This window comes from Rhineura floridana, chromosome 8 (assembly GCF_030035675.1).
Source record: "Rhineura floridana isolate rRhiFlo1 chromosome 8, rRhiFlo1.hap2, whole genome shotgun sequence".
NCBI classification, from domain to species: Eukaryota; Metazoa; Chordata; class Lepidosauria; order Squamata; family Rhineuridae; genus Rhineura; species Rhineura floridana.
Window position 1 is genome coordinate 4,007,159 of NC_084487.1, and position 24,465 is coordinate 4,031,623.

At 50.8% G+C, this 24,465-nt stretch overlaps 2 protein-coding genes across 4 annotated transcripts in view; one reads left to right on the forward strand and one right to left on the reverse strand.

The window, feature by feature from the left end:
• Nucleotides 1-3,780, forward strand: part of IRF5 (interferon regulatory factor 5) — a 59,953-nt gene extending 56,173 nt beyond the window's left edge. For all 3 annotated transcript variants that reach the window (XM_061638013.1, XM_061638011.1, XM_061638012.1), the window contains one exon: nucleotides 858-3,780. In XM_061638013.1, the coding sequence (XP_061493997.1) occupies nucleotides 858-1,097 (240 nt within the window). In that variant the 3' untranslated portion in view covers nucleotides 1,098-3,780. The remainder of the gene's footprint in view (nucleotides 1-857) is intronic.
• An 846-nt stretch (nucleotides 3,781-4,626) lies between these two features.
• The window catches only part of TNPO3 (transportin 3), a 52,351-nt gene continuing 32,512 nt past the window's right edge, over nucleotides 4,627-24,465 (reverse strand). The window contains exons 12-23 of the mRNA XM_061638014.1: nucleotides 23,180-23,371; nucleotides 21,545-21,636; nucleotides 20,299-20,375; nucleotides 19,149-19,209; nucleotides 17,916-18,056; nucleotides 15,811-15,927; nucleotides 13,702-13,796; nucleotides 13,045-13,201; nucleotides 11,984-12,151; nucleotides 10,608-10,720; nucleotides 6,704-6,796; nucleotides 4,627-5,683 (exon numbers count right to left, since the gene is read on the reverse strand). Of these exons, the coding sequence (XP_061493998.1) occupies nucleotides 6,736-6,796; nucleotides 10,608-10,720; nucleotides 11,984-12,151; nucleotides 13,045-13,201; nucleotides 13,702-13,796; nucleotides 15,811-15,927; nucleotides 17,916-18,056; nucleotides 19,149-19,209; nucleotides 20,299-20,375; nucleotides 21,545-21,636; nucleotides 23,180-23,371 (1,274 nt within the window). The 3' untranslated portion in view covers nucleotides 4,627-5,683; nucleotides 6,704-6,735. The remainder of the gene's footprint in view (nucleotides 5,684-6,703; nucleotides 6,797-10,607; nucleotides 10,721-11,983; nucleotides 12,152-13,044; nucleotides 13,202-13,701; nucleotides 13,797-15,810; nucleotides 15,928-17,915; nucleotides 18,057-19,148; nucleotides 19,210-20,298; nucleotides 20,376-21,544; nucleotides 21,637-23,179; nucleotides 23,372-24,465) is intronic.

Here is a 24,465-nt window from a genome sequence, read left to right on the forward strand (position 1 = left end):
TTTACAAACCTAGGAAGCTGCCTTGTATTGAGTCAGGCCATTGATCCATCTAGTTCAGTACTGTCTGCACTGACTGGCAGCAGCTCTCCATGATTTAAGACATGGAATCTCTCCCAGCCCTACCTGGAGATGCTGGGGGTTGAGCCTGGATCCTCCTGCATTCAAAGCAGCTGCTCTGGGATTCAGCTAGAGCACTTTTCCTTCTCAAATGGCAATTTGAGCTATCTATGCCTTTGCTCATTTTACAACTCAGTTATTTATTTATTATTTGATTTATATCCCACCTTTCCTCCCAGCAGGAGCCCAGTTCTGTAGATGTTTACTCAGCCGTAAGTCCTACTAAGTTGAATGGGTTCTTCTCCTAGCTAAGCATACATGGCTGAAAGTACATTTATTTATTATTTATTAGCTTTATATCCCGCCCTTCCTTCCAATAGGAGCCCATTTTGAATATGTATTTTTCTTCCACCTCTGCCCTATCCTTTGCTGGAGTGTGGGAGTGACCAGAACAGCAGGCAGTGATCCAGTGGTGCTCACATTTCAGCCTTTAATGTTTACAAATAAAAGATTAAGGGCATTTGTTGTGCTGTTGTCCCAGATTGCTCTTGCAAACATTAAAGAGACCCCGACTGTCAGCTATGCATGAATGCTGTATAGGTCTTCCATGTACAAAGGCAGCCTACCTCTGAACACAAATGGCTGGGGCAATATCAGGTGATGGCTGTTGCCCTTACGAGCTGCTTGTGGCCTTTCCTGAGGTGCCTGATTAGCCACTGTGCGAGAGAGGATGCTCAACGTAATTCGGTCTCATATGTTTTGGACCGTGCAGGAAATTATATACATCCTTTCCTTCCCAGGTGGTACCGGTAGCTGCCCGCCTCCTGCTGGAAATGTTCTCTGGGGAGCTATGCTGGTCAGCTGACAGTGTCCGTCTCCAGATCTCTCACCCGGATCTCAAGGACAAGATGGTAGAACAGTTCAAAGAACTGCACCAGCTCTGGCAGATGCAACAGAGTGTACAAGTCCAGAACCTCGAGCCAGCTGAGCCTGACAGCTGGCCAATGCAGACCAGCACCACCACCACCATGCAACAGTGAGGGTGGGCAGACGGATGCCACCCGAGTCGCTGGCTCTAGGGCGCTGGGAGGTCACTTTGCTATTGTGGGGCTATGACGGTGCAATAGGGACTGGTAGCTCTGGATTCCACCTCCAGGTCTGAGCCAGCTGTCAATATGCTCCAGGTGGAGTTGGCACTCATTCTGCTACCTGGCAGCTGTTCACTTAACAGAGAAAAGCCACATTGGCTCCTTGCAGGGAACAGTGCTGCTTCCAACTGCCGTAAAAGGACAAGCTGTCAAATGGAAAGGGAAGATTTCAACTGAACATCAGGGAAAACTTACTGTTAGAGCAGTATAATGGAACCAATGACCCAGAGAGGTGATGGAGACATTCAAGAGGCAGCTGGACACCACCTGTCAGATATGCTTTAACTTGGATTTCTGCACTGAGCCTTACAGGCCCCTTCCAACTCTACTATTCTATGCTTCTAAGAGAGCCATGAGGAACTTGCAAGGCAAGTGCTGGCTGTGAGTGCTTAGAGCAATGGGGGGAAATTCTGTTGACCAGGACATCCTAATGGCAGGTGGTATTACTTAAATGTGTCACAGCAGGAAAAGCCAGTCCCCTGCCCCTGGGAAGCTGAGAAGTAGGGCACAGTTGGAGAGACCCATGTGCTGCTGGGTAGGCCCCAGCACTATAGTTTTTGGGGCCAGGCCTGCCGTGTTTGGTGTAGAAAGCTTGTGTCCCAAGGATCAGATACTTGTCTGACTCTGGCACTGAAATTCTTAAAACAGGAAAGAGTGAAAGTCTTCAGCCGGTATGGCTGTGAAGGGATTTTGCAGGCACATGAACAATGCCTTGTGAACTCTCACAAGCCTGGGAAGTATCTGAAACAGATTCCTAGGGGTGGAAGCCACTGCTGCTTTGAGGGCCCTGCAGAGCCCAGCCTCCCCCTCGCCCCAGCTGTTTTGGACTCTCACTCCCATCAGCTGCCCAGCCGTTGGAAGGTTGACCCAACAGAACCAAATGGGTGTGGTTTTGCACAATCTGAACAGGCTGTGGATTTGAGTTTGCCTTGGCAGAGAATCTGTGTGTGTTGCAGTTTTCCTCAGCCTATGATGAAGTGTGGCCCCTCACAGTTCCATGGGCCCAGTACTTGTACTGCACTGTGCAGGCATGCCAACACTGTGAGCGCAGGATGTGGCTCTAGGCCACATAGCTCAGCAGCCAGACAGCATTCCTAACCTTCCTTAAAATAAAAAAAATAGAAGGCTGTAATCCTTATGCCTACAGCAGTATGTTTAAAAGTGGGGCAGGTAATTCTGCCACAGAGAATCACTGAAGGCAACAGTCAGGACTTTGGTGGTGGGGCTTCTTGCTTTTCCCCCGACCACAACCAAAATCTACGCAGCGCAGAGAACTCAGCCTTCCTCAGCAAAGCAGAAGAGAAGCCAGGGCAGGGAGAACCCCGTTCCGTGGAGAAAGCCTAAGCAAAAGACAGACAGCAGCCATTTGTATTAAATAAACTGCCCCAACAAAATGATCAGGTATGCTGTCCATCTTTGCCTTGCACCTCCCCCTCCAAAAAGATGGTGAGGTGGGAAAGGGCGCGTCCGACGGCAAGAGGTTCCTGAACGGGAAAGTGTGGGAGCTGTAGTCAGCCACTCCCACAGTGTAGGTGTACCTGGCCTTGGCCTTGTCTGTGAAATAAACATGTCTACAGCTGTCTGCAATGGCTGAATCGTAGTTAAGACGCTGTGAGAACATGGAGACCTCATCCAGGGCTCCTTCCGCAATCCTACACCCACAATTCAGCATCGGGTATAAGCGGGAGGGAAGGACCCTCTGGGTGGGAGACGAGACCTCCCTGCATCTTGCTTCACCCACAAGGCTACCAAGCAGTCATCAGGAGCACTTGCATCGAAGCTCTGTGGCTTCCCCAAAGGACCGCTGTGTCAAGGCACTTACATTCCAACACTAGTTGAAATACACAGTCCTCCTTCCTATGGAAGAGTTGGGCTTTCCTGTGGCAGCTGCTGGAACGCTTTCTGCATTGGAGGGTCTTTTCCAAATATCAGGAGCCATCTTGTTTGGCCGAGGAAGTGGCATAAAGAGATTGGAAGGGTTAATGAGCAAGGCTGACACAGTCCACAACTGAAGCAAGGTAGTTCCTTTGGTGTAAAAACACACCCATCCCAGGAGGAAGGTGATCTTTCACAGGCCTATTCCAGACAGCAGGTGTCAAGGCAAGGTCGGTGCCGAGGTCAGGCCCTTCAGAACCAGGGATGCACCCGGTTACTTCCAAGAGCGTTTCTGCTTTTTCTCAATTCAGACATAGGAGCCGACCGCTTCCTCAAATTCCTTGAGTTAGGAGTGCGCTGTCTATTTTAACTAACTGCTACCTGTATATAGCAACATGTTTTCTGAGACATTCACAGAGCGATTCCAATTAAATTTCCATCTGTCTATTAGGCACGTTAGTGCAGGCTTCGCCAAGCTGGTGTCACTCCAGATATCTTGGACTAGAACTCCCATCAGCTGTAGCCATGCTGTGAAATGCCTTGCAGTTTTTAAATAAAGAGCCGTATAAAACCAGTTTACATAATAGTACAAACTATTTGAGGAGGGGAACAGGTTGGTGAAGCCTGCTGTACATATGTACACATATACGCATCTCTCTTGACTAGGGTTGCCAGATTCTTGGCCTGAGACTGATCCTTTATCTTTAGGAGAAGTCAGACAAGGTCAGGTGTTCTTGTAACACTGTAATGGGAAAAACCACGAGGTGGAATTCCCCCTTCCACCTGCGCAACTTTTAAAGATACAGAAGACCTCTTGGTTGCGAGGCCCGGCCTCCCAGAGGTCTTCTGTATCTTTAAAAGTTGTGGAGGGGAGAGGGAGAATTCCACCATGTGGTTTTTCCCATTACAGTGTTACAAGAACACCTGCCCTTGTCTGACTTTCTCTTCTCCTAAAGATACAGGATCAGTCTCAGGCCAAGAACCTGGCAACTCTACTCTGGACTCACTATGGAGAGACAATTCACTTCACTTTTACTCTCCCCCCTTTCCCCGCCTACAAAATGCTCAATAGGTAGTGAAGTTCTCAACTCCACCTCCTTCCTTGGCTTTGCTAATTTTCTCTAGCAAACAGGTAGCTTAGTGGCGCAATCCCACTCCTATCAGACAGAGGTTCCATCGATACAGAACTGGAGCTTAAATCTCGGAAGTGCTGGCCCAGGGGATTCAAGTTGCCTGCACAGAATAACTGAGAACTGACTGAGCTGCTTTACCCAGGGTGGCTGGCTGCTAAAAGGACCCACCATGGCTGGCCACAGCAGAGCACTGGATTCCGCTAGTAAGACTGACAAGTACGCACCAATCTGCATCTTCCCATCCAAAACTAACAGTCAAGTAGGCGCCTCCCTGTCCTCGAATGCTCGCATACCCCCTACAGAGTACTGTGATTGTCAATTCAAGCTGCCTCTGGGAGAGGAGGCATCATGCAAACGGAAAACAGCAACCACTCAGCAATCCGTAGGCAAAAATGCTACTGGAACACCTGCAATTTAATCTTTTCGTCTGTTTTTATTTCTTTTTTTGTGCGTGTGGTTTTTTTCCTTGTTCTCGAGATGGCTACAACACCAGACGGAACAGCACCCCCTCCTGTCTTTAACGTCTGCACGGGTCCCGCGACTTTTTCTCCCACCTGAGTCGTTGCCAGATTGGTGTAACGAAATAGTCTGCCCGCCCCCTCCGTTCTCCAGAGCCCCTCCCCCCAGCTGTAAGAAAAATTCCAAACAAATTTAAACAATTTTTTTTTTTGAAAAACCCAAATCAACTTTTTAAAAAAGAAATATATATAATATATAACAGTTTATCAAAGTAAGCAAGACGCTGGTGGGAGCAGAGAGGCTCAAGTTCTCCTTCCCCTCTCTGCGGGCAGCGGGGGGAGGTTGGCCCGTTCCTGCCCCCCAAAGGTTCTGTGCCCCACGGCAGCTGCCCAGCGTCAAGCAATCTTCCCTTTTGCACTCAGGGAGGGGAGGCAGAGCTCTGGAAATCTAGAAGGCGACTTTACCAAAACAATGGACTATTCCCCCCCCCCCCCCGCGGGGCAGACTATTGGGTTTTCTTAGATTTTTAATCCCCATGAATCCTTAAGTAATTATTTTCATTTCACAGAAAGTTTACTACTTTGTTTTTTTTCCATCTTTTTTGCTGCCAGGCAAATTAGTTTTCTATTGTTTCATATTTTTGTTGTTTTTTAAAACATTTTATTACTATTTTCCTTCACGTGGTTTTTCTCGTCTGTTTCTCTCTCTCTCTCTTTTTAAAGCAAGTCCATCTGAAAAGCAGGCTCCCCCTCCCCCCGCGATGCCGTAGGTCAGTTGCAGCCATCGATAGTCGCGGATAAGTTGCGCGCCCCCCGGGATTTTTTTTTTCGCGTTTATCTCTCTCGCACTCACAAGCAGGAACTTCACCGACTCGTTCTTGCGGCAAAGTGTCTCTTCTGGATTGGCGGGACACAGCAGAGCAAGTCAGAGCCCTCAGCCGCAATGAAGTTTGCTGGTTGTGGGACACACTGTCTTGGTAGTTTTATTTCCTCTTCTGAAAATAAGACATTCCTGGAAAAGTTGGGAGGAGGCACAAAAAAATCAGCGTCACTTCCGCATGTTTCTTATATGAGCGGCCCGTTTAAAGATTAACAACTATTCCATGCAAACAGAGGCTTTTTAGAAAAGTTTTACAGAATTATTATTATTATTTCCATTTATAGACCGCTTACTATCTAGAAGATCTCAAAGCAGTTTACAATAGAATAGAGAAGGCACAATAAAAAAGCATGATCTTTTGCAGGTGCTTTCAGATCTGCTGTACATTTGGGAATCTGATCAAAGTAGAATTTTGTTTTCTATGCAATCGGTTACAAATGTTCTTCTGCTCAAGGCGTGCAGAACTGAACCAACAAAAGTCCCATTACACAATTTTTAGGCCACATTTGTAAATTGTCCCTTCGGCAAAAACTCAGGTTGGTGAACACAGGAGGCACTTTGCTGGTGCTGCTATATGTGAAACTCCCCTTTTGCAGGAGGCTACAGAAGCTCCAATGTGGACCTTGTGTGGATCTCACTGGTCATCAACCGATGGGTCAGGAGGACCCACAAGTGGGTCACTGACTGACCCAATACAGGGAATGGGGGGTGGAAGAGAGGGGGGAAGATGGTAATAAAGAGTATAGAGGACAAGAAAAACACAAGACATTTATTTCAGGAGTGATTTCTGGGGGTAAGGAAGGTTGAACTGTGTGCATTCCCCACTTCTGTGTTGTGGGTGAGGCCTGCCCGCCCCCCGGAGGCGTCAGAAGTGCCTCCCCCTTCTCCCTCCCAAAGGAATGGGTGGGTGGAAGTTCAGATTCAAGCTAATGGCAACCCCATCATCAGTTCAAATCCAGCACCCCAAAAGCCTGTCAGGAGAGAGAGGCTTTTACAAAAAGGCTTAACACAACCTGAAGGATGGCCTGATGAGCTTCTCTGGATAGCGAGTTCCAGAAGGCAGAGACCATCGTAGGAAAAAAGCCAGAATAGTCAGGTGCTTGGCATCCACCCCCAGGAAATCTGAGAACGAGGAGGGAGGGCTCTGCTTACCTGGGAGACAGGCAAAGTGAAGGAGGCGCACGCTACCGGAACAGTCTGGTGAAGTCCCTCAGAGCCCAGCAAACCTGTTTGCACTCCTCAGCACTGGGGGCGGGGCAGGGAAGAGAAGAGAAAGATGGTCATTATTTCAAGAGGGAAGGAAAGAGCACTTTGCACATGGCCAGAAAATGTACACCAAACCATCATGGGGCTGTGCACAACCCAGCAGCAGCAGCTCTGGACTCAAACCCCAGCTTTTGGAGAGCTAACAAACCAGTTTGGGACAGAGAAAAATAGATTAACAGAGGCCTGGAACTGGAGAAACAAATCCATGTTCAAATCGCCACTTGGCTGTGAAACAAACTGGGCAGTTTTTGGCATGCCGCTTGCATGCTAGCCTTCCTGGCAGGATCGTTGTGAGCTTAAAATAAAATGACAGTTGTACAAGGACTTTGTATGCTGGAGCTATAAAGAACAAGAATGCTATCCTTAGCATGTTCTGAAGTGTTTGCTCCCTGCAGGAAAGAGAAAGAAGAGGGGAATCCCACACCCTCCCTTCACTGCAATATGTTCAAGGGGTGGGTAATATATGGGGGGGGGCACGGCTGAGCAGTGTGGTGAGCACATGACTTGCATGCACAAGGGACTCTCAGGTTCAGCTCCGGGCATCTCCAATTAAAAGAGGTCAGGCTGGGAAAGACCCCTCTCCACTTGAGACTTTGAAGAGCTGCTGCCAGTCAGAGTATGCAATACTGGGCTACACAGACCAATGGCCTGACTCTGTATAGGCAGCTTCACATGTCCTTTTCACATGACAAGCAGCTGCCCTTTCAGTTTGGTTCATGCACAAGACTGTCTCCCATCAGCACTTGGGGCCATTTGGAGCCGAAGGGAGACTGAAGCCCTACGTGTCGCTCAGAACTCCTCAGCCTGAGATGGCTGCCAACTTGAAAAAAATGGAAATGGACGGCCTTCAAGTCAATTCCGACTTATGGGCGACCCTATGTATAGGGTGTTCACGGTAAGTGATATTCAGAGGGGGTTTCCCATTTCCTTCCTCTGAGGCTGAGAGGCAGTGACTGTCTCAAGGTCACCCAGTGAGCCTCATGGCTGTGTGGGGATTCCAATCCTGGTCTCCCAGGTTGTAGTCCAACACTCTAACCACTACACCACACTGGCTCTCGACTGCTAACTTAGATTAAGACAATTCCATGGCGCGGGTGAGGGAAAACGCAACATCTGTTAGCCATGACAGGGCTATGGAACCTCCTTGTAGAGAGGTAGTCTATCTCTAAAAACCAGAGGATTGAAACAAATCACAAGAGGTGGCTCTGTTTGTAAAGGCCAGATGGGAGTGGAATGCTAAGACTGGTGAGGTTCTTCTTGAGCATCTCAAGAAGAGAAACGAGGCCCTGCAGATGCTTTAGGGTTAAGCAGGTGGGGGAGAGCCTTTGCAACCACCCCTTTTGGGGAGAACGCCATCTCCTTATGGGCTGCCTTCCACTCCTTCCCTGGGAACTCAAACCAACACTGAGATGCGGCCACCAGCAGCACTCTCTTGCTCATCTAACCTCAAGGCTTGCCAAATGCAGGGACTCTCTGCAGACGCAGAAAGAGCAAAGTTCCTGGCCTGGGGTCAGGGGCGGACAGATGGGGATGCCCGAGGAAGAAAAAGGGAGAGCCTGACAAGAGCCTGTGCCCTCTAGCCGGAAGTCACGTCTTTGCACGCAGGCATGCCCACACAAGTTCCTCGCCACAAGATGCTGCCTCTAGGCAGCTCCTGCCTTTCAAACCAGAGGCAGGCAGCAACACCACACACAACTGGCTCAGCAGCTCTCTCAAGGTGTCTGCGCCATACGCTGCCTGGGGGCACAGATGCGCCACCTCCTGGACAGAGTCCCTGTCATGTTTTCTAGCACATTTACTCAAAACTGAGGACCAGAAACTTGAGAAAAACAGCCAGCCAGCAAGGGCAGCTGCAGATATTAGGGAACTGTTCATATAAATTGACGCTGAGGAACCTCATGGCCCACTGTGGCCCTCAGACCTCTCTCCAGACCACACCCCGCACAGGCCCTGCTTTGTACTCTCTTTGCATGCTTTTGCCTGCCTGGACTTTGCCCTGGAACTCAAATAATGGCTCCTGCTTGCCTGGATGGAGAGGGGTGCGCAAGTGTGTTTGTAGAAACCAGCCTACTTGCTGTACTACGGTAAAGTGCACTCGCTTTTGCCTCCAGCCCTGCCCCTGGCCAGATGCGCCCAGAGAAAACCTGGAAGTTCAGCGCCCCTAACCCTTTCAGCATCCATTTATCTTCCACCTCCGCTCCTTTACCGGCACGTGGTGGAAAGACTCACCTTGGGACTCTAAAGGATCCGAATGCCAGGCCCTCCACCCAGCAGGTCCTTGGTGAGCATGCAAGCACCAAGCAGTCTGGCGCGGAGTCTGCCCCAGCTGGAGGAACACCGTGGCATGGAAGCACGGGCAGGCTGCAGGCAACGCTGCCTGACAAGGTGAGGCACGGAGGAGCAGGCCAGGGCTTGCCTCAGCTCCTGGGAGGGGAAACAGAAGGAGCCTGGGATTGCCACCTGGCAGAGCTGCAGGGCCCCGGAAGTGGAGGGTATTGACAAGGCTAGGCACGGGCTTGCCCAAGCCAGTCACACTGTGCTGACAAGATGCCAAACAACTGTGTGGTTTCCCCTCCCAAAAGCTGCACAGTGCAGTCAGAGGCGGGACCAGAAAAACCTGACTGGCAGCAGAGAGGAGAGAGACCCCGGGTGAGGGATGGCGCGACCCAGTGACCCTTTGGCCCTGCAAGTGGAAGGGTCCCTCCACACACTGCAGAGGGTTTCCCTTGCCGCAGAGAGACAGGCAGCCAATCTGCAGCTCCCAGCATGTTCTGAAACGGAAAGGTTGCATTCTCGGCATGCTTGTTGCGTGCCCATCTTGCTCGCACAGGATGTGCGAACGCACACCAACACATCTTCCTGAGAGGAGGCCATGATCGGGGCTGGGAGGCTGGAAGCCGCCAGGAACGGTTGAACACGGAGCAAGGAGGAAGGAGGGGAGGCCGCCACTCAGCAGGACAGTCAAGGGGGCTGCCGCCTCTCATGAGGAACGCGGGATGTATGTCACAGTAGAGAAGGTGAAGCACAGATACTAGAACTGGGGCAGAGTAAAGCCATCAGCTAGAACCCAGGGGCAAGGAACTGGACCTAGCCGGCTTCATGCCCCTGCGGGCCCAGTGGGCAGGGCCGCCCGGCTGACATCAGATGGCTCATGCAGTGTGAAAGGAAACCATGTTGGCAAGGCATGGCCCACAAAGCACCGACAATCAGCTGACTGTTGGGGCTTGTGAAGCCTTGCCTACAGAACCCTTTGCAGGTGCCTGCAAAGCCCCTTTCGCCTCAGCCTTGCCTTTACTTGCCCAACACCTGGCATCGTATAGGAGCATCAGGCGTAGGGCTCAGCAGGCAAAGTAGGGGGTCTTGACAACCCTTTTCAGGCCTGCAGGCTGGAGACTCTCCACTGCTGCCAAGGCAGAAACATTTGGGCTGTTAATACGCGGGCTGGACCACCTTCTCTCGGCACGGGGGGCTCGGTTCGCATTTGCCTGTGTTTGGGTGCCCCTCACACACGCGCTGCTTCCCTCCCATCTGTCCCCCTGCCCCACACAGGGCAGAGGGCACCACTTTCCCAGTGGCTGTGGCAAAGGGTGGAGCCACACAAGGTGTGTTAGGCTGCGAGTTAAACCGGTTTCTTTAAGGAGGGCACAGTTAGAGAGGGGAAGGGAGTATGACAGCACCTGCTGCCAGCGATGACCCCCCCCCACGGTATCCCCTCTTCTTCTCTGCCACTTCAGCTTCCTGGCTGAGCCCACTCTTCTCCTAGCCATAACCATGAGGACCCTCTACTGACCTCGTGACCTGCTTGTGGAAGTCTGTCAGCTGCTTGTGCGTCACTTGCACGGCTCCCCCTGTTGTTTCCTTCGGCAAGCCCTTCAGCGAGTTCTCCAGCCAGCGGCAGAAGGTCTGCGGTTGCAGGGACAACGGGAGGAAAACCAAGAGAGAGAAGCCACTCCTAAGGTAACAATCGTCCAAGAGACTATCCCAAATAAGCCTCACAGCATGCTGCGCGTGCGGAAGGTGCCACATTCAATTCCCGGCATTTCAAGGTAGGGCTGGGAGGAGACCCCTGTCTGAAATCCCTGGAGAGCTGCCAGTCAGTGTAGACAGCACTGAGCTACATGGACCAAGGACCTGACTTCAGTAGAAGGTAGCTTCCAATTTATCCTGAGGCTTTTGAATATTGGATGGATTTTTTCAGCTAGACTATGACGATGCAGCCATGCAGATTCTCAGCGCTGATGGCTTCTCTCTCCCAGGTCAAGCTCTCATAAAAGTTACTTGAACTCCTGTTCCAAGAAGGCCAGGCCCTTAGCTCAGGAGTAGAGCCCCTGCATTGCAAGGTCCCAGGCTCAACCCCTGGCACCTCCAGTTAAAAGGAATCTTGGGCAGCAGGAAAGGCCTCTCTCCACTCCCACTGAGAAGAGAGAACACTGGGAGAGAGGCGCTGTGGCCTGACTCAGTTTTCAGGCATCTTTATAGGCTCATTATTAGAGAAAGCAAGTTTCATTTAGTACAGCAGCATCACAATGGCACCATCGCTGAGGCCTCTCAGCAGGTTACTGCCCACACATTTCCACACCTTCCTCTGTCACCCACGAAGCCTATAAACTGGTGGGGAGGGGGAAAGTTTTGAAATAAAAGCAGAGATTTCCAAAGATGCCCCACAGAGGGTGCAGCGATCTGGAGGTTGCTCCTATTAGCAAACATTAAGCTAGTGAGTTGGTTCAGTCAGCCTTAACTAGGGACTGATCCTTTAGTGTGGCAGGCCCTGCCCTTTGGAACTCACCATCAATAGAAGTTTGACAGACATTATCCCTGTCTTCTTTTGAGATGTCTCCTAAAAACGGGTGTTATTCAGACAGGTGTTTGAAATGTGAATTTCTTTTTACCAGCCAGTGTTTTCTGGATGCTTTTACTCATGTTTTATTACAGTTTTGCATGGCGTACACCGCCTTGTTGTGTTAAAAGTGTGGTTTATAAATATTTAAATAAAATCAATGAGGCGACTGGCCAAATGGGAATCCTCAAGGTGAAAGCATCAAGAGCGTTGGCCGCAGCTGTACTGATCAAGCCAAGCACTGCCCCACTGGAAGGCCCCAGACTGTGCCGCCCACAACCACTCTGAGCCTCTCCTGCCTGCCCCCCCCAGGCCCCCCATCTCCTTACCGGCCTGTCGACCTGCATGATCTCCCACAGCACTTCCGCCACGTCCGGCAGGGTGTACGGCGGCAGGCAGAAGCAGCTCGTCTGCAAGAGCTGGCTCACCAGCTGCTGACCGAGCTGCGTCGTCACCTGCGCTATGAGCTCTTTCCGGGCCTCAAAGTCTTCCTCGTGCTGCAGAAAGAAAAGACACCAGCAGAGCCGCCTCCGTCACCCTGTCGCAGAAGCCGGGGCATGGAGGAGAGAGGGGCATGGAGGAGAGAGGGGCATGGAGGAGAGAGGGGCATGGGGCGGGCAGCCCACCCGGACCACAGACCTTCCTTGACACGCCTGCCTCTCCCGTCTCCCCTTCCGTGAGGCAGGCAACCTTGGCGTGCCCCACCCACGGCGTTGTCTCTCAGCACCCTCCCCCAAAGACCATGTGTTCAACCATGCCCTTGCTCTGGTTACCCCTAAATTTGGGCTTCCCTGGTCAGGACAAGGCCTCCATCACTGTGATCATGCCGGCCTTTGAGGCCTCTGCTCCGAATCCCTCTCTCTCACTTGGCTCCAAGCCTTAAAGGTTCTATTCTTTGTTTTTTGAAGCCTTCTACACCCCTGGACCCCAGGCTTCTTGCATCTAATGTAGACCGAAAGCCCTCTGGGGCAGGGCCCTGTCATTCCCGGGTCTTGCACAGCGCCAAGCAAACAGCTAGCGTTAAAAAAAGGAGCAAAAGCAACAGCGTCTGTTGGCTCAACCACAGAACCTTGATTCAGCATCAGGGCTCTCCTTTGGAACGTGCAAAGAACATCTCTGAGCACATACAGAGTGCATTTCCCACACCACTGAGAAACAACAGCCAGCCTCTGCAAGCTGAGATTTACAGGTATGAATGTTCAAAGCAGGAGACTGACTTGACAGAAGGCTCAAAGACATTGCCCCTCCAAAAAAATATTTGGGATAAAAAGCTATGTCTTGCTGGGTCGCTGAGCCCATATATCTATAATATATATAAACATAAACAAAAGGTGGCAGGTTTAACACAAAAAACGCCCTTGCCAGTGCCCTCCTGGCACCTGCCACTCACGTCATTAGCCACTCCCGTGTGGACGAGGTCACGCAAGAACTTCATGACGCTGCAGTTGGCATCGCGGTGGTCCAGGGTGGTGGCAGCGATGGCCCACTGCAAGATGGGGAGGATCACCTGGCTGCGGAGCAGGGTGATGGGGCTGCGCTGGATGAACCTGGGCAGAGAGAGCCAGCATTGGCCCGTTAAGACGGCGCGGTTCACAGCAAGTCACCCTCCTCGCAGGCAACCGCAAACGGACTCAACCTGCGTGGCACCCCATTTGCATCTGGGCCACAACGTGAGCAGCCAGCATTGGCCTGAGCAGCTCTTCATAATCTGGGCCTTAGACACTCCAGAGTGCACCTCTGCCCCCAATTAAATCTACTGCTTAGGGTCCCCATGTTCAAAGGAAGCGCAGCCACAGCGCTGGGGGGTGGGAGACAAAGCAAGAGCAGCCCCTGTATTTTGCAACAGCCTGCCTTCCATGGCTCAGAAATACTGACCTCTCTAGGACAGACTACAAAGCGTTTTTGCTGCAGTGGGCCTTGCAAAGGGGATGGGATTGGTGTGCGGTCTCTGCTGGGATTGCAGCAGACCAGACAAACCCATTCGGACAGAAACTGTCTAGGCTGGCCTGGAACGAGCCACCCAAGAGCCAGCATAGGGCACAGATACCTGGTTGCCAGCCGGAAGAGGTCGTCCACGGTGTCCGGATGGTTCTGAAGGCCGTTTGGTTGCTCGATGAGTCTGAATGTGGGGACGCACAGAGCCTACGGCAAGAGTTACATGGAAGCCTTTAGCACCCTGGGGCAAGAACTAGCTAAGAATCTAAATCCACTCTGGTAATACATATTCCCAGAGAGTGGCTGCATTTGGAATACCGCGCCCAGTCTCTTCTGATGACCCATCTCAAAAAGGATAGCCTAGAGCTGGAAAAGGTGAACCTACACGACTCCACAGGTTGGAAGCATCTCGTAAGCATGCAAGAAGAGCCTGCTGGATTGGGACCAGTGGCCCACCTAGTCCAGCATCTTGTTCTCACAGAGGTCAACCATCTCCCCCCAGACAGTAAAACAGCAACCGGGGGGGACAGGAAGAGAGATACGATAAGAGGTTTACAAAAATTATGGCTGGCAGAGTAACTCTCTCTGCACTGCCATCGTTAGGAGAACATGTGCCGCCCACCAAGGCTGATGTGCAATTGAGTTGGGAACGCACGGACACGACTGAGTGCATGGCCACGAGCTCAGGTGCCTTTACAAAAGAGATCAGGCACATCTGCGGAGTCAAGGCAAGGCTATGCATGGCGATGCCGCAGAGTCCATTGGGTGCGTGCTGCGATCTACAGGTACGGAACAGCAGCAGCGTCTCCAGTTTTTAACACCTGGGTCACAGGAGAGTTGTTTCTTTCTTTTCTGTATCCAAATGGGAGATACACCTTCAACCTTTAAATTTGCAAAGACAGGCATGTATTTTCTCCCTCAGTTCCCATGCGTAAGAGACTGGCATCTTATCTTCCCTGCAATGCAGAATAGTCCAGCCCGTCATAAAGACATAAGTGTCCTGATGCAGGATCAGCCCCAATGGGGCCCATCTAGTCCAGCGTCCTCACAGCGGCCAGCCAGATGTCCCAGTGGGAAGCCCAAAAAAAAGGACCCAAGTGCAACCACACTCTCCCCACTTGCGATTCCCAGCAGCTGGTATTGAGAGGCATCCTGCCTCCCACAGAGGAGCTAGAACATGACTACTAGGGCTAGTGGCCATCGATAGCCTTATACTTCATGGATTTGCCGAATTCCCTCCCTTTCAAACCACCCAAGCTGGTGGCCATCACTGCATGCTACTGGAGCAAATCCAACAGTGTCAAGAGTATCAGGAACGGGACGGTGTTTTGGGGGTAATGGTGGCTCTTCCGAGATTCTGCCATACTGAAGTGAAGGCTGCGTTGGGGACTCACTCACCCTTGAGAATGATGTCCCCACCCATGAATTGGGAGAGGGAGAGGGGGACGGAGTGGAGGGGGTGGAATCGGGGCTATCCAGGGCCTTCCTGCTGCAACAGGCATGGGGGGAAGGACTCATTTACTTTGTCAAGACAGAGTTCCACCCCATTCTTCGCACGCTGGAGTACTTTGGCACGTAAACTCTGAAGACTGACGGATGAGTGCCCAGCACAGAGAAGCTGCATCAGAACCAACTGCCAAACTAACCCTTTGTGGAAAGGAATCCCCCAAGTACAGTAGGGCCCCACTCGTACGGCAGGTTAGGTTCCAGACCCCCACCGGAAAGCGACAACTGCCGAAAAGCGGATCAGCTGTAGCGCGGGGGTCTGGAACCTAACCTGCTGATCACACCAGAGAAGAAGATCAGATCTTCCCCTCCTCGGGCGCGATCAGCTCGAGCTGGAGTCTGATTGCGCCAGAAGAGGAGAAAATCAGCTGTAGCACACTACAGCTGATCTTCCCCTCCTCTGGCGCGATCAGCTGGAGTGTGAGGAGCTCCAGCCCGCCTCCACCTGATCACCCCTGCTGGCGCCGTATTAGCAGAATGCCGAGAAGCGGGGCCCTACTATAGTGGATCCAACATTGGAATCCCTGCACCCTCCCTCAAAGGTTACATTCAAAGGGATATTGGACGTCTCCTAAAGCGGGCAGAGCTCCTCATCCGGACAACAGCATCTGCTTGTCCACAAGCGTTCGGATGCAGAATCGGCAGGAGCCAACCCTGCACAGGCCAGGCCCCAACCAAGCCCCGGGAACCAGCAGAACTTCCAGGTCTGACCCACCTGCAGCATATCGAGCAGCCCCTGCCGACAGCCTTCCTCCATCCCGTACTCATCCACGAGGATGCTGCCCAGGTAGAGGAAGCAGGAGTGCTGGTGCTCCTGGTAGACGCTCACCATCTGCCAGAGAGGAAGGCGCACAAGGGGGGCGGGGGGTCAGCGGAGGGAGCAACGGGCCAAAGCAACAGCCCAACGGACCAGAAGAAACTGTTCAGTTCTTGCTGTAAACCGCTTTCAGATCATTCACTTTCATCATCATCATAATCATCAATTAGATTTCTTACCTGCCCTTCACCGTAAGGTCCTAGGACAGGTTACAACAATATAAAAAAAAATATGATATTTCAATCAGTTAAACCACTTTACAATAAGGAGGACAGGGAGTGGGTTCCAAAAATCATCTGTCTCGGGTGTCAAAGGCCAAGCCTTTTAAGTTGAGACCTATCCCAGTCTGCGCCTGTGTTAGAATTGCTTTTAATATGTTTTTTTTAATAATATGTTTTTAACCCTTTTTTAAAAAGATGTTTTTAAGTTTTTTTAAAATGTTTTTAACATTGTCTTGTATTAATGTATTTTAAGGTCTTTTTATGATGTTTTAAAGTGTTTTTAGTGTTTCTGTCTGCCGCCCTGGGCTCCTGCTGGAAGGACGGGCGGGATAAAAATCAAATAATAAATAAATAAGGTACAGAGGTGCATCTTCAGCATATGCCTAAAGCGCTGGACACACCTCTGCAGCAGGGCAGCATTTCAGCAGCTGAGGGGCTGCCACAGGGAATGCCCTCTCCCAGGCAGCCGCCCCTCGAACTTCGGAGGGTGCTGCATTTACCAAGAGAGCCCCCTCTGCCACTCTGCCAAAAGGGCCTGCAGTGGAGGAGAGTCAGAAATGAGTAAGCTAAACAAGGCGCTCAGTGGCACAGCAAGGCCCCAGGCTCTGTCCCTGGCAGCATCTCCAGCTACAAAGACCCCAGCAAGCAGCTGATGAAGAGGAGCCTCTCTGCCCAAGACCCTGGAGAGCCATCTCTTACAGCAGACAATCATCCGGCTCAACAGAAGGCAGCGTAATGGGAGGATCTGCAGGGAGAGGGAGTCCAGCACAGTGTGGAGTCCCAAGGCTTTGTAATGGTTCGACTGGCTTCTTGGGTTAGCTTGGTATACACCAGCCTTCCCCAACCAGGTGCCTTCTGACTGTTTTGGACCCCCAACTCCCATTAGTCCCAGCATCACATGTGGGGTGGGGCTGATGGCAGCTACAGTCCAAACACCAGGTTGGCAAGAGCTTGTGTGAACAAGCCTTCAAAATCCATTGTGGACATGATTCCCAAGGGCACTCTGTGTGTGTAAGTATTTTTAAATTTCAGTTGTGGTAGCCTATGGCTCTGAACAAGAAAGACTTCATTCATTCATATTGTTAAATTTATATCCCACCCTTCCTCTCAGAAGGAGCCCAGAGCAGCAAACAAAACACTAAAAATACTCTAGAACACCTTAAAAGAGACCTTAAACTATATCTTAAAAAATCTTTAAAAACATCTAAAAAAATCTTTAAAAACATTTAAAAAAGAAATTCCAACATAGATGCAGACTGGGATAAGGTCTCTACTTAAAAGGCTTGTTGAAAGAGAACGGTCTTCAGCAGGCGCCGAAAAGTTAACAGAGATGGCTCCTGTCTAATATTTAAGGGAGGGAATTCCACAGGGTCGGTGTCACTACACTAAAGGTCCGCTTCCTATTCCTATTCCAATAATAGGTCAGAGCCAAACAAACAAGTTCAAGACCCATCAGCACGGCAGAAGATCAAGATACACAGTGCACACTGGCAGTCATTTCAATGGGGCACTGCCACCTTCAGTGCTCTGTGAGGCTCCTTGCCACTGATAAAAACAGAAATACACACAGTGATCTTACCTAAATAAATTTTGCTAAAATCAGCATCATTCACTAACTTGGAATGTTTTTGGTAGAGCCCTACTCCCAAATGAGCACACGCACACATGCATTTTAGTATGTATCTGTACCTTTGTACGGATTGTCCTTTCCTCCCAATGGTAAGATCCTATTCCCAATATCTGCTCCTGCTTTTTTAATCCTCCCTCATTCCCAATTATTACCTGTGTAACCAGCGGCTGCAAGAGTGCCGCTGACCCTTTCCCTACGCAACGGACAGCAAAGCGCAGGCACCGGCAGCAGCGTTCCACAATGCGGTTGTCGGCACGGTGTTTGTTCAGGGTCTCTGACAGGACTGGCCAGATCTGGGGAGGAGGAGAAGAAAGGTGATGACTGAGTGGAAGCAGCCAGCTGCCACAGTCTGCTGGAAACAGCACCTCCAAGGGTGCCCTGGAGCCCACTCTGGCCTCCTACCCATCCCCTCTCCTCTGCATGCTCCAGGGGAAAGGTGCTGGCCTCTGCCCCTGAACACTTCACGGCAGGATTTGTTTTGCGTCAGCCTCCCACAGGGGCATGCAACTGGGGCAGCAGACGCAGGGATCCACTCGGCCCCACAGGGCCACGGAGCACGGCCTCCTATCCCTGGAAACCTAGTCCCACTGGCACCAGGCAGGCCAAATTCCTCACAGCCAGCATTAGCAGGGAGAAAGGGGCCTATCAGCAAGGCTCCATTCCCACAACATCCAGGCTGTGTGCGTGTCTGGGGCGGTTGCTTTGCTTCTCGGCAATTCTAAGGAAGGAGCAGCAGCGTGAAAGCCTGACTAGGAAGGTGGGAAGGGGCCTGTGCCAGAGGCCTTGATGCCGCAAGGTGGCCAAAAAACCACACACAGGAAGCTGGGGCCGTGCAATGGCTAAGAAACCGGGCCGTGGATCAGTGAAGTCTCCCGTTCAAATACTGCCATGAATTCAATTTTTGGTAAGCCTCAGTTCCCTCCCCTGCCAACTGCAATATGGGGACAACAATGACCTGCCTTACAGGGCTGTTGTAAGGATTGTGCAGACAATGCAAAGCACAACGTGAACGCTCTAAAAACCCTTACGCTACATAAATAAGTGGCACTGCTCTATACAGAAGCATCACAGAACAGGGAAGATGAGTACAGGGAACACGTGGCTGCTTCCTTGACCCCCTCCTCCTGTGCTATTCGGGGGTGAAGAGAGACAAGCTCAACTGGAATCCAGCGGTTAGCCTGCGATTGTGAAAGCAGACTCAGAGTTGGTAGCCCCCTCATTTCCCCCTTGACCAAATGCAGGGCTGGCCGGCCGGCCACCCCTCGACAGACCAAAAAGCTCTTAGAGATGACTTGGGCTAGTAAGCCAAGCTGCTCCTCTCCCTCACACACACTCACTCTCTTTCTCTCTGGAACAAGCAGGCAGCAAACCCAATCCCCACCTACCTCCTGGATGACTTTTTGGCACGGATGGGTCTGCCCATTTTCTACAATAGGGTTGGTATGCCTGTGGGAAAAGAGGCAAGAGGAATGAAAGTCAACTCACAGCAACGCTGGGTTGGAATGGCGGGCGCCTGCCATCCCTTTCCTCTGTACCACTAACTAGCGTGCCCCTGGCCATCTGAAGGGGAGGACAAGTGTCCCGGGACAGAAGAGCCACAAAGCCACCATCCTTGTTCCAAGGAAGCAGCCAATCAAAGCCCACCAAAGGGCTGGCTCGTGTGGACACAGCCTGAAAAATCAAGCGGTGGCATGCATGGGTGAAAGGCCTGGCTTAGATCGAACTGCCCCAAAGGGCAATACGTGAGAACGGAGTACAGGCAGCCCACGCCATCAGCAGCTCATCACCAAGCAGAGGACAAGAAGTCCAGGGATACGTGAGCATGTGCGAAGGCGGGGGCCAGATTGTGAAGGAGATCTCCGCTTCCCCCCACCCCAAAGAACCCTTGATGCAACAGAGATTGGCAGCATCTCTGGGGCAGGTCTGCAGAGTGAGTGAGCGGGGAGAGAAAAGGTGGGAAGGCGAGGCAAGTCCAGGAGATGAGCCTGGAAGAGGAGAGGAAAGGACAGGAGAGGACCTCCCAGGCTTAGCAAGTCGCACCAGCAGGTGGAGCGAAGGAGCAGGCCGTCCACACGGCAACCTTCCATTCGCTTGCCTAATATTACAACTTTAACTGCTATGGCTGCCACCAAAGAATCCGGGGAACTGCAATTTGGCAAACTAAGCTTTCCAGGAGATTCCACCATGTAGTGCGTTATGCCGTCGTCCCCGCCCCCAAAATACAGGGCCCACACAGGAACGGCAGTGATTACAAAACTAGCCCTGTTGTGTGGATCAGCCCGCAGTGGAGCAGAAGAGACCGTGCGGAAGGGAGGGAAGCAGAGAACAGCCAGCTAGGGGAGGAGGCGGCTTGCTCAGGGCTTCCCTTCTCTCCTGCCGTGCTCAGCTCATTTCCTGACCCCTGAATGTCTGCTCTGTTGTGTGTCTGGGCGGTCTTGATTAGAGGCCACATGAAGAAGATCTGCCAGCTTTTTGGGGTACATCAGAACAGCAGCTTGATAAGCTCTTGCCTCCCACCCTCCACCAGCTTCTCACCTGAATATAACAGCAAGGCGATCTAGGGGCACAGTGGGGTCTGAGGAGAGGCCGTTGCTTGGCTCCTGAGAGAGCAGCTGGAGAACAGAAGAGAACACAGACTCAGTGAGGTACACAACACTCGCCTTCCTCGTGCCTTGCTGCGGCCACTACTTGGGGATCTCAACATTTAAAGCCTGTTTTGCACTCTGTGAGCTTGGGGCAGAGCCAACAGAGGTAGCCTCGGGTCAAACACCCCTGATCACAATCCAGATAATGGGGACCATGACTCGGGGCAGAGGGGGCACTTATGACCTTAATTAAGAGCCCTGCAGTTTGTTCAGGCCAAAGGCTCATCTAGCCTAGTATGATCTCACAATAGCCAACCAGATGCCCCGCTGGGAAGCCCCCCCAGCAGGGCCCGAGTGCAACTGCGCCCTCCATGCTTGCCGTTCCTTCCAACTGGTCCTGCAGCCGTCAAGGCCAGTAGCCCTTGTCAGCCTCAGCCTCCTCTGTCTAACCCTCTTTTAAAGCCATCCAAGTGGGTGATCCATCACTGCCTGTAGCGGAGCAAATGGCGTTGTTTTAACTGTGGACTTCAAGCAAGGACGCCATTTTAAGTGGCAGCCCAGCATTCTTTGTAAGGTCGAGTCCTTCCTTCAAGCTAAATAAGCAAGACACCCCTTTTGAAAAAGTACTTGCGCCTTTGTTCCAAACGCTGGGATTTGCCTTCTGAGTTCTCCCTAAAGAGGCAGCTGCTACCGTAAAGTTCATTGTCCCCCTGTGATCCCACCACAGGGAACCCACACCAACCAACCAGGGCTGTGGAGTCGGTACGCCAAACCTTCGACTCTGACTCCGACTCCTCAATTTTTCTACTGTCCGACTCCAACTCCACCCAAAATTGCTTCTGACTCCACAGCCCTGGAATGTCTTTTTAAATTGGAAGATGTCGTAGGAGCATTTGTCTTCATCTGGGTCCTGCGTCATACACTGACACACAAAATGTTTTCCATCCTGAGTTATGGTGAAATGCTCAACTACAGCTGACTTCGTGGGAAGCTTCTTTGACATTGTGAATTTCTATTTTTTAAAAAATTGTCAATCAAAATTTATTTTGAAGCCAGAGTCGGAGTTGGTACATTTCTACCGACTCCGACTCCACCCAAAATTGCTTCCGACTCCGACTCCACAGCCCTGCAACCAACACCCCAGAGCAAGAAAGCCGCACACAGCCAACGCTGAGTCTGCCCTGCAGGCCATGTACCTTTTTCAGCGCCATCACCTGAACGGCACAAAGCTCACTGAGACATGCCGAGATCTTCTCCAAGGGCAGCCTGGCCAGCACCAACGCGGTCCCTGCAGAATAAGTAGGGGCAGGAACAGCTCCATAAGCAGAGCCAGGCCAGGGGACCACCACAGCTCCAAGCCAAGCACCTGCCAAAGTGACAGCAGCCCTCCATGGTCTCACGCTGGGGGGGGGGGGAAGAGGAAGGCATCCCCTGACAACCAGTGTGATGTAGTAGTGAATGTGGAGGACTCTGATGGGGGAGACCCAGGTTCAAATTCTCACACAACCATGAAGCGCACTGGGCGACCTTGAGCCAGTCACCTTCTTTCTACCGCACAAGATAAAATGGGGAGCCCGAGAGGAAAGGCAGGAGAAAAATGCTGTAATGCTTCTCAGCTAGGGATGGATGGAGCAGCCTAAGCCTGTTCTGTGTCAATTTCTTTTGCCCCAAAATGTAAGTCTGTTCCATAGGCTTTGTGCCAAATTTCCAAAAGAACGCAGGGGGAAAACCCATGTAAACTGCATGCATTTTGTATGTGTTCTTCCCGTAATTTTCAAGGCCATTCATGGTTTGTAATGGAGTTCCCCTCCAACATGAAGATCTTGCACACATTTTTTTTTAACATAAAATTGCCCATGCACTTTTTGGGACCAAAAATTCATCAGAAAATCCAAAAGAGTGCATAATCCGACTAACAGCTGCAGCCCAATCTGCACAGAAGTTTGGAAGCGTCAAATTGGGATTGCTCGCTGCAAAAAGATGGAATGAATTCTTCTGCCATCGCCTTTATTTTCCTGCCCCACTTCCTGTTATCTAGGGACTGAACCCAGGGTCTTTAGGTCAGCCTTCCAGATGTTGCCGGACTTCAGCTCCCATTGTCCCTGATTCACCATTGGTCATCTTGGCCAAGACCAGTGGGAGCCCAACACCATCCCGAGAGCCACAGGCTGGGGGAAGGCTGCCTTTGACAAAGCTATGATGATGATGATGATGATGAAATTAAATTTATTACATTTGTATACCACCCCATAGCCGAAGCTCTCTGGGCGGTTTACAACAATTAAAAACATTAAAAACAAATATACAAATTTAAAAACACTTAAAAAAAAAATTAAAAATACATCCTAAAATGCCTGGAAGAAGAGAAGACATGATACAAACAAATCACAATGCATGCTCAATAAACAATTATTATTATTATTATTATTATATCCCACTCTTCCTCCCAGTAGGAGCCCAGGGTAGCAAACTGAAGCATTAAAAACACTCTGAAACATCATAAAAGCAAACTTTAAAATATATTAAAACAAAACATCTTTAAAAACATCTTTTTTAAAAAAAGTTTTAAAAACATATTAAAAAGCTTTGGGAGCTTGAACCACTTCAGGCAGGCGTGTGTGCCTGTTTGAATGCCCCCCTTTGGAAAACATGCCCTGCTCATAGAAAACTAGCATGTCAGATAGAAGGCAAGACATGCTGACTTTCCAGAGGTAGGGAGCCTTCAAAAGACACTGTTCCATCAGACGCAGCTTGAACAGAGGTGGTACACAGAAGCCATCCCTCCTCTCCAGGACTGCTGCTGCTGCTGCTGCTGCTGCGGAGGCACCTACCTTTCAGGAGCCCCACAGCTGCCTCTGGTGAGACCATGAAGGAGTCGAGGGAACGGGCAATTTCCAGCAAACCGCTGAAGTGCTGGGCCATGTGGTCCCGGCACACCGAGCAAATGTTGTGGATGGCTTTGGCAGCGACCGAGGCCAGTGACTTCTCACACAGACCCTTCATCAAATAGCCGAGCACGGGATCTGGGGGGCGCGGGGAAGAGAGGGAAGCAGAGGGAGAATGAATGAATGAATCTAGGTGGCAAGCAGTCAACATAGGGAAGATGCTTATAAGGGTGCCAGTTAGCCAAGTTCAAAGTGCTTGTGCTGACATAAAAAGCCCTACAAAGCTTTGGAATTTGGTAGATCGACCACACCCTATACACCAGCCCACGCTTTTAAAATCAGATGGGGACACCCTCTAAAGAGCTCCACATTTGCCAAATGCATAGGATGCAGCGACATGCGGGATGGTGCTCCCGAAAGAGGCGCCGCGATCATGGAAAGGACCTACCTTCACATATTAGATTAGTGTTGAGTTTTAGATACCTTCTAAAGACACATCTGTTCACCTAGGCATTAGGTAAAATTGGTTGGAAGTGGAGTAAGAGCCCACCTTCCGAGACTTCGATTCTGATTTTGATTTGTTCATGGTGGTTTTGATGACTTGTTAAGGTTGGGTTGTATCTAGCTGAGTTTTACTCAAAGTACACCCGCTGAAATTAATAATCACATCCATTTATTCAGAGCTTGGAAAAGTTACTTTTTTGAACTACAACTCCCATCAGCCCAATCCAGTGGCCATGCTGGCTGGGGCTGATGGGAGTTGTAGTTTTAAAAAAGTAACTTTTCCAATCTCTGCATTTATTTCAATGGGTCTCCTCTGCAATGTCTAGACACCACCCGTTGTTTTTCTTGCTGCGCATGCAGTACAAGTTCTCCTTATCATAACCCTCTCTGGGACTGATTTTAATGAAGAGCAGGCTAAAATTGACTTAAATAAATAAAAAGGTCCAAAGAGGAAATCCCCTCCCCGGCAGCGGCAGAGCAAAAGTCCCTTGGAAAGCCAGAGTTTCCACACTACGAGTGAGAAGAGCTGTGGAACAATTAAGAAGAGCTTCCAGCCAATTAACTGCCAGGGTTAGGTGGATAGAATAGATGCCCAACACTCTGGACTGCAGATGAAGATCGCCTCCCTTAGGCTCCTTCTAGGAGGAAGGGCGGGATATAAATTTAATAAATAAATTACAAAATAAATAAGATGTCTACAGCCGGGGCTAGAACCTCTCCTTCCTGAT